Here is a 15940-nt window from a genome sequence, read left to right on the forward strand (position 1 = left end):
AACTGTTCGGATGTTACCATTTTTGGTTGAAAAACATGAGAAGTTGGACTAGATCCGTTGTTACAGATGGTGATCAACGAATCTCCAAATTTTAGGTGCTTTAGGGGACCCCCCCCCCCCCGCCCCGTTTTGGGTCTCCATGGCCAGGACTTTTGGGCAGCTGTGCTTCTGTTTTCAGGGACTTCTGCATAAGGTTGCATTTGCAAAAAGCATTTGACAACTTAACAGCCTTTGAAAACCATTTAAGTAGGTTTCTGTTTCAATTCTGTCTACTTACGCTGACATCTATCTCTGTTTGCTCTAAAACAAAGGATTTAAGGCAACTGTATAGTAATGTCCACAATGCTCTGGGATATTTTTCTCTCCTTCCTAATGAGAATATGAGGACAAAGGGCAAATAAAGATACAGAATGGAACCAAAGGCAGGAATAGATGAGCCTTCTCTTTTGTAGCAGTCGATTTTGTAGATCTCAGCACTAGCCTTCATCTTAAACGACAAATGCTGGGCAATTGCTATGACTTTATTCCAATTAATCCTGCACTAAATACTATTTTTGTGACAGTGGCCCACAAAAGACCACTTACTGGCTTCATTTAACGCTCTTTTGGATTAGTCACTGGTATTTAGTAGGGACATTGCTTGTCGTAAGGGAATCTAGATTGAGCGGTTTTGATTATGTTTTGATTATGTCCAGACATAATCTCCTGGACAGACATGCTTTCTCTCTCCATGTTTGGGTTCTCAGCGACTTAGTTTTCCAGCAAAGAGCTGCATTCCTCTATATATAGGTGGTACTGCAGCAGCTTATTACCAGCTGGGATTCCCAGCAGCCACTTGCCTTGGTAGAGAGCCCCGCTGCCCTGCAACTCGTATCTCCTGCTGCATCGTTTTCCAGGTGCCACGTCTGCCTTCACCTTGATCATACCCCGTGTTGATCCCCCCAGTCTCGCGGTAATTCCCTCCTCCTCCCAACCTCCCTGATCACCTACCTGTCATTAAGGAGAAAAACGGGAGCAGACATAATCAAAACATAATCAAGGGCTTCCCTGGCGGCTCAGTGGTTGAGAGTCCGCCTGCCGATGCAGGGGACACGGGTTCGTGCCCCGGTCCGGGAAGATCCCATGTGCCGCAGAGCGGCTGGGCCCGTGAGCCAGGCCGCTGGGCCTGTGCGTCTGGAGAGGCCACAACAGTGAGAGGCCCACGTACTGCAAAACAAAAACAAAAACCAAACATAATCAACACTGCTCAATCTAGATTCCCTTACGATAAGCAATGTCCCTACTAAATACCAGTGACTAATCCAAAAGATTAGTAGTTGTAGTTGACTGTGCTGGGGCTGCAGGAGGGGGCACGAACTCCTCAGATCAGATCACAACTCGTCACCGTTTTTTGAAAATGTTTTCTCCAGGTGGCCTTTTCCGTGTCACCCACTTGTGGCACCACAGGGACTGTCTTGCAGGCGAACACCCATGACCAGTGTCAGAAATCGGGACTGTTCTGGGATTATGTATTTAAGACCTTGCAAATCCTCTTTTGAAATATATCCTCCGCCAAGAAATCCTTTAAGGACAGCAGTGGCTGTCTGTCGGTCTCCTACACAGCATTGCTCTGTGTGTGTGTGCGTGTGTGTGTTAATCATTCAGAACACATATCTCAAACTCAGTGATCTCTTTTGTGAAAAATATAAATGCATATGTAAATTCACAAATGTGGACTCTTAGAAAATGCCACTGTTGATCCTTTATTAAGGGAAGGAATCAAGTAAGTTACTCAGTTAAGCCCCATACACGCTTTTTGGCTTTCATCAACATTGAAATCTAATAATCTGTACCATTTTCTAAGTTTTACTAACTTTCGTGTGCTTTTACAAACCATACGCATTTCATACCTTTTCATAGAGGAATGTAAAGGTAAACTTTGTAATTAGCAGCCCATTGTACAGATGCAGATTCTGAGAGTGTTTCATTCGATAGCACAGTAGGGTGGCCGGGAGGGGCAGTTTCCACCTTATTTTTGGATGTCTTTACAGGCAGAAAGTAGTGGTATTTATACCCCTGGGTTGTGTTTTTCCATGGGAGGGGTTAAGAGTTGCTAGCATGAAGTTCGTTGGCTACCTGTCCTGTTCTACCGTCCAATGTCACCTCTGTGTTGCTTTCCACAGGGAAAGGCAGGTATGGTGAGGTGTGGAGGGGCAGTTGGCAGGGGGAGAATGTCGCTGTGAAGATCTTCTCCTCCCGGGATGAGAAGTCGTGGTTCAGGGAAACAGAGTTGTACAACACTGTGATGCTGAGGCATGAAAATATTTTAGGTAAGTACAAAATTTATAATTTTCTTCTAGGAAGAAATAATTGCCTGCCTTTGCCCTCTCAGATTTGGTGTGTCTGAATTCGCAAGTCTCTCCTAAAGGGTGACATAGGGACCATCAGCATTTATATGCTGTTTAATTTTCTTTCCACATGAATTGCTTGTGTTAAGTCTGCGGAGAAGCTAAGTTTGAAGATTCTCTGGATGATGAAAAGGAAATTGTTATTGCTAAGTCTTCCTCTGCGGGTTGTTACTTAAATAACAAAAACTTGCCCCATATTGTTCACTTCAAGGCTTCCTCTGTAGTTCTGCTTACCCCACCCTTTTTGAATATTTATTACTTGAATCAAACTAAGAAAGATCTTTGGACGATTTCCTAGAGATTCATAGCTCCCAGGGATATCGTAATTAAATGCACATTCCTTCAAACAAGGCATCGTTTTTAAAGCCCAGATTTAGAGAAGGATTTAGCATACATTTTAATTTGGAAACTAAAGCTTGGAAACATTTGTGAAATATGTGAAGAGCCCATTGAAATACTGCTATGGAAGTATAAAGGGTTAGAATATTCCTTTAGCCCGCTGACTTCTTTGTCTTTGAAAAGTTTTTCTACATGTGTTTATACTAATACATATATGATGAATGCTGCCTGGGGTGCTTCTTTAATAGTGGCTATAAAGTTTCTATAGAACTGGACTATTTATAGGATAGTGTTGGCCACTGCATGGCTATGGGATCAGGTCTGGCTTATAGGAAGGCCACTGCCAGAATTTATTTCTATTCCAGTATTGCCAGTTGAGTATTAAGCCTGAGTCAGGTTGTCTACAAATCATGGTTTGACAGCTGTCCAAAGGTTTGCTTTAACAGTTTGGTGGTATGTTCCATCTCAGACTTGTCTCAGTTGCTGTTGTCATTTTCTCCCCTGCCCTTCCCCCTTGGGCCCTCACCAACCACCTAGGCCTCCTCACTTGTATCGTTGCTATGGGTCTCCCCTCTCCAGTCCATCCTGCCACACTGAATTATCTTCCACTGGGGAGCTGAGACACTTCTGCTCAGAGTGTCTTTGATGACTCCCACATCGCTTGCAACATTTATGACTTCTGAGCCTGGCATTCCAGACTCCCTATTTTGGGGTCCCAAGAGGACTCTGCTATTTCCTGTACAAATATGCCCACGTGCAGTCAGTTCCAATATTTGTCACTCCTTGGGATTGCCCTTGAACATTCAGCTGTCTGTGTCTTCATTCATGTTGCTCTTGGTCACCCACTATCCCCATTCCACCCTCTACCCACTCCTTCCTTCATCAAAACTTCTTAGTTCCCTTCCAGACTCTCCCAAGGGATTTACTTGGGCTTTTTTGCACTCCTGCACTTTTTACCTCCTATATAACTCTTATCGTGACCGCCTTGTATTGCAGTTAGATGCATGTGTGTTAACAACAACAGTGACTATAGTTACTATGCGGTAAGCACTGCTTTGTGTCATGCACATTTTCTCATTTAATCTTCACCATGACCGTAAGAGGGCAGATATTCTTATTTTCCTGGTTGTAACTGATAAGGTAACGGAGGTACAGAGAGGTTAACATCACCCAGCAGGTTAAATAATGGAGCTGAGAATCACACCGGATGGTCTAACTCTTGACCACATGGTAGTTAGCTCATGGAATTGCTTCTTAGATTCTAGAGTCACAGTGTGAGGTGAAAATTCATCTACAGTCAAAATTACCTTTAGGGGCTTCCCTGGTGGCGCAGTGGTTGAGAGTCCGCCTGCCGATGCAGGGGACATGGGTTCGTGCCCCGGTCCGGGAAAATCCCACATGCCGCGGAGCGGCTGGGCCCGTGAGCCATGGCCGCTGAGCCTGCGCGTCCGGAGCCTGTGCTCCGCAACGGGAGAGGCCACAACAGTGAGAGGCCCGCATACCGCAAAACAAAACAAAACAAAACAAAACAAAACAAAAAAAATTACCTTTAAATGTCCCAATATTTCCTCTGACACTGGAACAGACTGAGGTTGGGTAACAGATAAACCACTGGCTATGTTAAAAGTCAGGATGGGAAAAAAAAAAAAAAATGTCATGATGTACAAGAAGTACTTATCTTTAAACAGTAGAAGTACTCTTTTTTTTTTTAACATCTTTATTGGGGTATAATTGCTTTACAATGGTGTGTTAGTTTCTGCTTTATAACAAAGTGAATCAGTTATACATATACATATGTTCCCATATCTCTTCCCTCTTGTGTCTCCACTCTTAACGGGCAGGTGCACGTACTCTGAGAAGCACGTGGGGTCTGAGACTCACTGAAGGAAGGGCATGTTCAGGCAGCCCCTCTCTTCTCATGGGCTCATGGGCTCATGGGCTCATGGGCTTATGGGCTCATTGATCAAAACGCTCTAGATGTTGCCGTGCTGTGCAAGTAGTCACTTTATCCGTGCTCTTGAGTTAAATGACCTGTGATACCACTCCACTGTACACCCAGTACAAGAATTATTTCCATTGTTTTTGCTTTCACACCCAGTCCTGAGGACAGTTCCCTGCACGTGGTAGGTGCTTAGTAAATATTGATTAAATTGGATTTAATCACGCAGGAAATTTGAAAGTTACCTTTGCAGAATGATTCATGTGAGAGAAGTTAGGGTCCCTTAGTGTGATCACAGAAGGCAAAACATTGTCCACTTCTTATTACATAATGATCCATGGAAACTGTGAATTCATGAGATCTTGTTACTCTCATCATAATTACAGCTGTATGGATTAATTTTACTGTGTAGTCGGTCCTCTTAGTTGAGACAGCTCGTAGAAATGTACCACCTTTTTTTTGGTTAAACTTCTTTCCCTGCCTTAGCAGTTTTTTTGGATGTAGAGACTTTAAGGTTTTCTGTGACATTTTCTTTTCTATCAAAAGATTGTTTTGAATATCAGATCATGATTTCCCCCACCCTTGAGTACTGCTAACTCTAGCCCCCTCGAAATACATAATTAAATTACACACACGTATAAAATTATGGGCCCTCATTGTTTATCCCCTCCAAAATGATATCTTTCCAATGACTAGTTTGGATTTCAGCTGTTCCTTCTGCTGTGTCTGGTGTAGAAGTCAGCAGATAAGTGAATGACGGGAGGCTCTGTTTGGTGGTTGGAACAGTGTCTGGGAGTTTGGGAAGCCAGTTTCTATTCTCAGCATCATTAGAGGCCCACTCTGTGACTTTGGGCCAAAGTTGTATGTTTCTGAGCATCCTTTTCCTCATGACTGAAACCAGGGAGTTTCAGTTAATATGACAATTTCACTCCAAAGTCTCATCTTACATTCTTTAAAAAAAAAAAATATGGTACATATGATATCGCTTATATCTAAAATATGACATAAATAGACTTATCTGTGAAACAGGAGCAGACTCACAGACATAGAGAACAGACTTGTGGTTGCCAAGGGAGAGGGGAGTAGGGGAGTTCAGAATTAGCAGAGGCAAACTAATATATATAGGATGGATAAACAACAAGGTCCTACTGTATCGCACAGGAATAGTCAAGATCCTGTGATAAACCGTAATGGAAAAGGATATGAAAAAGAATGTATGTATATATATATATGTATAACTGAATCACTGTGCTGTACAGCAGAAATGAACACATTGTAAATCACCTCTACTTCAATAAAATAAATTTTTAAGAGCGATTATAGCACTAAAAGAAATGGTACAATATCCATTAAGTTGACCATTTGAATCATATAAGCGAGATTTAAGTGCAGGCATATTGTGCAACCATCACCACCCTCCATCTCCAGAACTGCCACATACTCTTAAAAGGTACTGCTTAACCATTTAATCAGTCGGAATTCCTTGAGACCAATCGGAAGTGAAGGAAACTACCTGAAAAAGATATTAAATTACAAACTTTGGGGCCGTAATTGAACCCAGGACTATTTTGAACTATAATAGTAAGCAGCTACTCTTGAACACTTACTGTGTGGTAGGCATCATATGAAACATTCTACCTACAATAACTCTTTATTTTCACAGTAACCCTTTGAGATATAGGACGGTGCTATCCATATCTTATAAATGAGGAAACCAAGGTGACGATTTTATGTGACACATGTGGGATCACCCAGCTCAGGATGGTGAGCCGTGTGGATGCCCAATAGTCTGGCTCTGGGGTCCAACAGTCTCAAGCCCTGTGCTCCCCAGCATGGTGGCCTCACTCCTCAGGTATCAGAGCTGCCCAGCACCTGGTTCCCACGAGAGCTGCCAGTGAGAGGCTTACAAGGGCACTGCTTACCTCACTTAAGATTTGGGGTTTTATTTTCGTTTATGAGGCACCTGGGAGGATGACTTTGGCTGTTATGTGAGAGGCTTTTGCCCTTATCACGTTCTCTCAGTGTTATGAACACGTCCAATGGCTGGGCCAGGCTTCCAGTGTATGGGCACCTGTTCAGTCTCCACTAACAGTAGAGTGCTTTGACTCAAAATACAAAAGTCCCATAAAAATGGTCTAGCATGTTGAAGCAAATGTAGTTGTACAATTCACACTTGAGTGGTAAATAGTTTTATAAAAAATCTTACTTATTTAAAAGTCAGTTTTCTTGAAGGTCTAGAGCCTAACTAACGGGACAGACAAAAATCCTTCTCTAAGAACTTGGGGACTTAGAGAAGGTGAGAGAATAAATTGTAGTTATTTATTTATTTAATCAATCACTCAGGGAACCTACCTCAACATAGTAAAGGCCATATATGACAAACCCACAGCCAACATCGTTCTCAGTGGTGAAAAACTGAAGCCATTTCCTCTAAGGTCAGGAACAAGACAAGGTTGCCCACTCTCACCACTATTATTCAAAATAGTATTGGAAGTTTTAGCCACAGCCATGAGAGAAGAAAAAGAAGTAAAAGGAATCCAGATCGGAAAAGAAGTAAAACTGTCACTGTCACTGTTTGCAGATAACATGATACTATACAAAACAGAATCCTAAAGATGCTACGAGAAAACTACTAGAGCTAATCAATGAATTTGGTAAAGTAGCAGGATACAAAATTAATGCACAGAAATCTCTTGCATTCCTATACACTAATGATGAAAAATCTGAAAGAGAAGTTAAGGAAACACTCCCATTTACCACTGCAACAAAAAGAGTAAAATACCTAGGTATAAACCTACCTAAGGACACACAAAAGATCTGTATGCAGAAAACTATAAGACACTGATGAAAGAAATTAAAGATGATACAAGCAGATGGAGAGATATACCATGTTCTTGGATTGGAAGAATCAACATTGTGAAAATGACTGTACTACGCAAAGCAACCTACAGATTCAGCGCAATCCCTATCAAACTACCACTGGCATTTTTCACAGAACTAGAACAAAAAATTTTCACAATTTGTATGGGAACACAAAAGACCCCAAATAGCCAAAGCAATCTTGAGAAAGAAAAATGGAGCTGGAGGAATCAGGCTCCCTGACTTCAGACTCTACTATAAAGCTACAGTAATCAAAACAGTGTGGTTCTGGCACAAAAACAGAAATACAGATCAATGGAACAGGACAGAAAGCCTAGAGATAAACCCATGCACATATGGTCACCTTATTTTTGATAAAGGAGGCAAGAATATACAATGGAGAAAAGACAGTCTGTTCAGTAAGTGATGCTGGGAAAACTGGACAGCTACATGTCAAAGAATGAAATTAGAACACTCCCTAACACCATATACAAAAACTCAAAATGGATTAAAGACCTAAATGTAAGGCCAGACACTATCAAACTCTTAGAGGAAAACATAGGCAGAACACTCTACGACATAAACCACAGCTAAGGTCCTTTTTGACCCACCTCCTAGAGGAATGGAAATAAAAACAAAAAGAAACAAATGGGACCTAATGAAACAAGCTTTTGCACCATAGAAAGCAAAGGAAACCATAAACAAGACGAAAAGACAACACTCAGAATGGGAGAAAATATTTGCAAACGAAGCAACTGACAAAGGATTAGTCTCCAAAATATACAAGCAGCTTATGCAGCTCAATATCAAGAAAACAAACAACCCAATCCAAAAATGGGCAGAAGACCTAAATAGACATTTCTCCCAAGAAGATATACAGATTGCCAACAAACACATGAAAGGATGCTCAACATCACTAATTATTAGAGAAATGCAAATCAATACTACAATGAGGTATCACCTCACACCAGTTAGAATGGCCATCAAAAAATGTGCAAACAGGGCTTCCCTGGTGGCGCAGTGGTTGATGAGAGTCCACCTGCTGATGCAGGGGACATGGGTTCGTGCCCTAGTCTGAGAAGATCCAACATGCCATGGAGCGGCTGGGCCCGCGAGCCATGGCCACTGAGCCTGCGCGTCCGGAGCCTGTGCTCCGCAACGGGAGAGGCCACAACAGTGAGAGGCCCATGTACCCCCAAAAAAAAAAAAAAAGTGCAAACAGTAAATGCTGGAGAGGGTGTGGAGAAAAGGGGACCCTCTTGCACTATTGGTGGGAATGTAAATTGATACAGTCACTATGGAGAACAGTATGGTGGTTCCTTAAGAAACTAAAAATAGAACTACCATATGACCCAGCAATCCCACTACTGGGCATATACCCTGAGAAAACCATAATTCCAAAAGAGTCGTGTACCACAATGTTCATTGCAGCACTATTTACAATAGCCAGGACATGGAAGCAACCTAAGTGTCCATCAACAGATGAATGGATAAAGAAGATGTGGCACATATATACAATGGAATATTATGCAGCCATAAAAAGAAACAAAATTGAGTTATTTGTAGTGAGGTGGACGGACCTAGAGTCTGTTATACAGAGTGAAGTAAGTCAGAAAGAAAAATAAATACCGTATGCTAACACATATATATGGAATCAAAAAAAATGGTTCTGATGAACCTAGGGGCAGGACAGGAATAAAGACCTACATAGATGTAGAGAATGGACTTGAGCACACGGGGAGGGCGAAAGGTAAGCTGGGACGAAGTGAGAGAGTGGCATGGACATATATACACTGCCAAATGTAAAATAGCTAGTGGGAAGCAGCCGCATAGCACAGGGAGATCAGCTCGGTGCTTTGTGACCACCTAGAGGGGTGGGGTAGGGAGGGTGGGAGGAAGATGGACGAGGGAGGAGATATGGGGATATATGTATACGTATAGCTGATTCACTTTGTTATACAGCAGAAACTAACACACCATTGTGAAGCAATTATACTCCAATAAAGATGTTAAAAAAATAAAAATAAAAGATGAATATCATGTGGTTTAAAGTGATAAAGCGGAAACATTTTTTGTGTGTGTGTGCGGTACGCGGGCCTCTCACTGCTGTGGCCTCTCCCGTTGCGGAGCACAGGCTCCGGACGCGCAGGCTCAGCGGCCATGGCTCACGGACCCAGCCGCTCCGCGGCACGTGCGACCCTCCTGGACCGGGGCGCGACCCTCCTGGACCGGGGCACGAACCCGTGTCCCCTGCATCGGCAGGCGGACTCTCAACCACTGCGCCACCAGGGAAGCCCGGAAACATTTTTTTTAACTGAAGTACAGTTGATTTACAGTGTTGTGCCCATCTCTGCTGTACAGCAAAGTGACTCAGTTATATACATACAGACCTTCTTTTTTATATTCTTTTCCATTATGGTTTATCTCAGTATATTGAATGTAATTCCCCGTGCTATACAGTAGGACCTTGTTGTAGCAGAAGCAGTTTCTTTAGCAAGAATAAATAAATGTCTAAGTGCACATTTTGTTTGATATTATGGCCAGCTAAGGGTTCTAAGAGAATCAGCTATGGGGAGACAGAGGCAGGTGGGATAACAGGGAAGAGTGAGAGACTAAGTCTGGCTGTGGGGACCAGCTTAGAGGAAGAGGGAGAAAGAGATGGGGATCAAGGTGTGGAAGTGTTATTCGGTTCACTGTACAGATATCCCGCAGGTACAAATGTCAGATTGTCTTTCTCGAGTAGAAGCTAGCTTGTTTGAGGGCAGGATGATACGGTGGGTAAGAGTATGGGTTCTGGTGCCAGATTGCTGGGTACGGTTCGTGACCTTAATGTCAGTGATGTAATCTACCCCCTTCATGTGGTGGTTGGAGGATTGCATGTAGGATTTTTAGCTGTGCCTGGCGCATTGCTGATTCTCACTAATTATTAGCTGCTTCTGTTGTCGATGATGATGATGATCAAATAGGGAAACGTTTCTTTGTTCCCGGAACTTTCCTATGCAAGGTATGGTGTATCAGAGAGCTGGTACCAAATTTGGAGTTGGTAGCAACGTAATAGCTGTGTGATCATTAGCTGTGTGGTCCGTGGCACCTCCCAGCAGCAACTTGATCATGTGTAACATGAGTATAATATTTACCTTTCTGGTCTACTGAGAAGAATTCCATGAGAAAATATTTGTGCAAGTGATATAAATTTTATATAAAGTACTTTATATAAAGTACGGCATGTTTATGTATTCTCCTTTTCCTTTACACTTTCACAAGTCATTTAATTCTTCAAGCCATATCTGTCTTTAAAAAAAAAAATCCCCTTGTATTTCTGAGTTCCAAATTTCACTGTCCATATGGGTGTCTATAAGGTATAGATCTATAACGCTAGGAAAGCACCTCCGTAGCAGGAAAGACAGGCACACACATCACCATTTATTTCATAGGTTAGGAAGTGCCTCCGACTGCGAGTTCTTTCAGAGTGCTGAAAAGTCCCCTTAGAATGTCTAGAAAAATTTCTTCCTTCCTCTTTATCTACATCTTTCAATATCTCACTTTTAAAAAAAATTTTATTGGAGTATAGTTGATTTACAATGTTGTGTTAATTTCTGCTGTATAGCAAAGTGACTCAGTTATACATATATATTCTTTTTCATGTTTACAGTGTATCACAGGATCAGTATCTCACTTCTTTTCAAGACGACTTCAGTGGTCACTTCATGATGGAAGCCTACCGTAACATCTAGTCTGAATTATTGTGATTCCCTGCTCTGGGCTCCTGTTATCCTTTGCACATATATATTACAGGACTTTTCACATTATATCATACTTTTTCCATTTTAACTCTGTCTTCTTTTCTAGCCAACAGACACCATCATCTTGGTTTTCCTGTGTGACTGACAAAGAGCATCCTAGGTGCCTGTTATATTTGATAGGTTCCTTTTTTAAATCGGTGAATCAGTCACATTTAAGATAAACTCACTCCTTGATTTTATAGCAGAGACAATCCAAAGAGCCCAAATGAGTTGCCTAATGTTATAAAGCAGATCACAGGCAGATCAAGACTAGAACACAGGTGTCTAGGTTCTAGGCTTTGTGTTCTTTCTGGGTGGTTGATGAATGATCTATGCCTGGAATGTCAACATGATAAAGGGTTTAACACTCTCATTATGGGTAAACACAAAGACACTATTTCTATCTGAATCTTTTTTTTTTTGCCGTACGAGGGCCTCTCACTATTGCGGCCTCCCCCGTGGCGGAGCACAGGCTCCGGACACGGAGGCTCAGCGGCCATGGCTCACGGGCCCAGCCACTCCGCGGCATGTGGGATCTTCCCGGACCGGGGCACGAACCCGTGTCCCCTGCATCGGCAGGCGGACTCTTAACCACTGTGCCACCAGGGAAGCCCCTTCTATCTGAATCTTAATGCAATGTAAGAAAAATTTTAAAGGATTATTTACAATGGAAATGAATATGAAAATTTCCTATTCACTAGCAGTGTCTTCTTAAGGTATAAATACATTATTTTTCTCTGTTGATGCCTCTGTAAACCTTCTTTTATGGCAGCTGGTAAGTTTAATTATTTTTTGTGATAGGTGATCTCTACTGTATGGGTCACTATTTCTGTATAGTAAATTAAGCTGGAATGTGAAATTCTCACATGTCTATTAATTTTGTTCTTGCTGTCTCCAGGTTTCATTGCTTCAGACATGACATCAAGACACTCCAGTACACAGTTGTGGTTAATCACACATTATCATGAAATGGGATCGCTGTATGACTACCTTCAGCTTACTACTCTGGATACAGTGAGCTGCCTGCGAATAGTGCTGTCCATAGCTAGTGGTCTCGCACATTTACACATAGAGATCTTTGGGACCCAAGGGAAACCAGCCATTGCTCACCGAGATTTAAAAAGCAAAAACATCCTGGTTAAGAAGAATGGACAGTGTTGCATAGCAGATTTGGGTAAATTTTTAAAAAATATTTTTAAATTACTGTTTTAACTTTTGTCTTCTTCTCTTGTTTAGCCAGGTTGCATCTTTTTCCCTCCAAACACTTTGTTATGAAAAATTTCAAGCATGCAAATTGAAAGGGCTTCACGGTGAACACCTGTATATTTACCACCTAGATTCTCCCATGAACATTTTACTGTTATCACATATCCAGCCTCCATTTATCAGTACAGCTTAATCTTTGATACATTTCAAAGTAAATTGCAGACAAAAGAGCCCTTCCCTCCAGTGGCTTCAGCATACACACCAATATATCATTCACTGGAGTTCTTTACTTTTTTTCTCTTTTCAGGTAAAATTTATATTTCACATGAAATGCACAGATCTTAAGTACACACTCTCAGATTTTTGACAGATGCTGTAAAATCCAAATCGCTGTCAAGATACAGACCTTCCCATTACTCTAGAAAGTCACCTCGTGCTGGTTCAGTCCGTTCCTGCCCCAGCCCACCCTGAGAGGCAACCAGTACTGTTGCATTCTGATTTCACAAGCCTTACACAAAGTAGGTACACAATGAAATAACCTATGGAATGAACTTGTCTTAAAAATGGTTTATAAAGTTGTTCTGTAACCAAGGCAAAATTATCAATCAAAGAAAGAGGGAAAAAAAAAATCCCCAAACTAATTTACCATTTGCCCTGCTGGCATATCTCATTCTTATGGTGTTAGGGTGATGCTTAATGTAGCTTTAATTGCATTATAAATAAGATTATTTTCATTTATAGTGGCATTCTCTATAAAGCCTATTCATCCTAGACCCCTAGAATATTGGCTGAATAATTATGCTAACGAGAACTGAATTGTAATTTCGGTTATTCATTTCAGTGGACTACTGAGGATACTCACTCCCCTTGAATAAAAAATGGTTGCTCTTATTTTCATATCATTATAGTTATTGTTACATTGATAAACGTTTAGGCAGTGTTAGCTCTAATTACATAGATGATAAAATTGTTTTTAAACACAAGGGATTTGACATATCAGGAAAATTTCTTTCAAATAAATTTTTTTCAAATAAAAATTTTCTTTATCCCTTTAAAGTCCTTGTGTTCATGTTGAGAAATTATTTTACGGTGTTTTCCAAGTATAAGGAGGCATGACCCTAACGTTTTTGTTGTGGTGTAGAAGACTTTTATGGCTGTGCCATGGCTTATGGAGCTAAGGTGATTTGAGTTTCCCAATTATTGACCCAGTATTTTTTTAATTAATAAATTTATGTTTGGCTGCATTGGGTCTTGGTTGCTGCACGCGGGCTTTCTCTAGTTGTGGCGAGCGGGGGCTATTCTTCGTTGCGGTGCGCGGGCTTCTCATTGTGGTGGCTTCTCTTGTTGCAGAGCACGGGCTCTAGGCGTGCGGGCTCAGTAGTTGTGGCTCGCGGGCTCTAGAGCGCAGGCTCAGTAGTTGTGGCGCATGGGCTTAGTTGCTCCACGGCATGTGGGATCTTCCCAGACCAGGGCTCGAGCCCATGTCCCCTGCATTGGCAGGCAGATTCTTAACCACTGTGCCACCAGAGAAGTCCCTGATCCAGTATTTTTGTACAGGTTTTTTCATCTTTTTACCTGCCCTAAGTGCTGACCTGCTTACACTCAGGGCAAGGGTAAGGGGCTTAGCAAGGGGGACTTCAGCGTTTGACACCGTGCCTTGAACGTCTCTATTGTTTGAAACTTTTATAGTAGTGTGTTTATGTATTATTCATGTTATTAAAAGTCAGTTATGCCCACCTCACACAATTCTTGTAAGATTCAGAAATTTTATAAATGCTTGGTAAATAGTCATTCAAATGGTAGCTGCTGTTACAGTCCTGAGGCCAAGGGGAGATAGACAAACTAAGGCAGCTGTTGTTGGTTTTGGTTTATGGGACTTGGGGGGAATTAGCAAATCCAGCTAACTAATTATTTAATTACATTTATTTTGACCTATAGCTTTCCAGCTGGATTCACGGTTTCATACAGAAATCTGTGTTAAGGGGTCATTATTCAGGGAAGTAGACTGGTAGTACAGGAAACAGCTCCTGTAAGACTGCAATTTATATTAATTTTTTACTTTATACCTAGAAATTAAGGATCACTTGTTAGAAATTATGTTCTATTATTAATACTGTAAAACTTCCAGTATTTTAGCAAAAATACCAGTATTGTATTTTCCTAGCTTTTGATCACAGAAAAATTCAAGCATTAAGAAATTCATATCCACAACACCTAGATTCAACAGTTATTAAAATGTTGCCAAATTTGCTTTATTTGTATGTGGCTGAGTGTATATGTTTGCAAATTCATTTGAAAATAAGTTGCAGGGCTCCCCTGGTGGCATAGTGGTTGAGAGTCCGCCTGCCGATGCAGGGGACACGGGTTCGTGCCCTGGTCCGGGAAGCTCCCCCATACCGCGGAGCGGCTGGGCCCGTGAGCCATGGCCGCTGAGCCTGCGCGTCCGGAGCCTGTTGCTCCGCAACGGGAGAGGCCACAGCAGTGAGAGGCCCGCGTACCGCAAAAAAAAAAAAAAGAAAAAGTTGCAAAGTCACAACTCTTTACTACTAAATACTTCAAAGTGCATCCCCTAAATATACTTCTCTTGCATACTCACAGTTTATCACACCTAAAAGTTATTGATTATGCTTTAATATTATTTAATAGCCATTTTTAAATTTTTCCAGTTTTTTCAAACAAGAATTGAGGCACGTTGCATTTGGTTGGTCTCTTTAGTTAGTGTAATAATTATGGATTACTGGGAAAGAAATTACCTCTAAAACTTAGAAGCTTGAAATAACACAAATTTATTATCTCATACAGTCGGTCAACAGTCTTGGAACAACTCAGGTCTGTGGTTCTGGCTCAGGATCTGACAGGGGTAACAGTCATACCATCAGTCAGGGCTGCAGGCATCTGAAGGCTTGGTCGGGCCTGGAGGAACTTCTAGGATGGCTCACTCACGTGGCTGTTGATGGGAAGCCTCAGTTCCTTGTTCATGTGGTCCTGTCCACTGGGCTGCTTGAGTGTCTTCATAACACTATGAATGAGCCCAGAGGGAGCAAACAGGAAGCCATATGCCTTCTATGCCCTAACCTTAAAGATACACACACTCTCCTGCCATATTGTTTGGTAGTCCAGCCCACGCTCAAGGCACGAGGAACTGAATTTCCCCTCGTGAAGGGAGAAGTTTCAAAACACTTGTGGATGTATTTTTAAACCACCACAGCTAGTATTTCTATTCTCTATTTAAACTTCACCTTTTTTGTATTCTGTTATCTTTACTCTGTGGTTCTGGAAATGGTGGAGGGGGGCGTTATGGTTTGAGAAATGTTCGTAATGGCCATAGAATCTTAGGGTTGATTATAAAAATGAGAAGAGGAACCAGTCTGATTTAGTCAAACGCAGTTGCCAGTATCTTTGGTATTGAGGCTGAGATAACATACGTG

The 15940-nt window shown here is 41.7% G+C and overlaps 1 protein-coding gene across 1 annotated transcript in view; it reads left to right on the top strand.

Annotated features, from left to right (window-relative positions):
• ACVR1 (activin A receptor type 1) overlaps positions 1–15940 on the top strand; it is a 75289-nt gene that overhangs the window by 45842 nt on the left and 13507 nt on the right. The window contains exons 6-7 of the mRNA XM_024735976.1: positions 2163–2309; positions 12205–12480. Of these exons, the coding sequence (XP_024591744.1) occupies positions 2163–2309; positions 12205–12480 (423 nt within the window). The remainder of the gene's footprint in view (positions 1–2162; positions 2310–12204; positions 12481–15940) is intronic.

The sequence above is a fragment of the Neophocaena asiaeorientalis genome, unplaced genomic scaffold (genome assembly GCF_003031525.2).
Source record: "Neophocaena asiaeorientalis asiaeorientalis breed wild unplaced genomic scaffold, Neophocaena_asiaeorientalis_V1.1 scaffold72, whole genome shotgun sequence".
NCBI classification, from domain to species: Eukaryota; Metazoa; Chordata; class Mammalia; order Artiodactyla; family Phocoenidae; genus Neophocaena; species Neophocaena asiaeorientalis.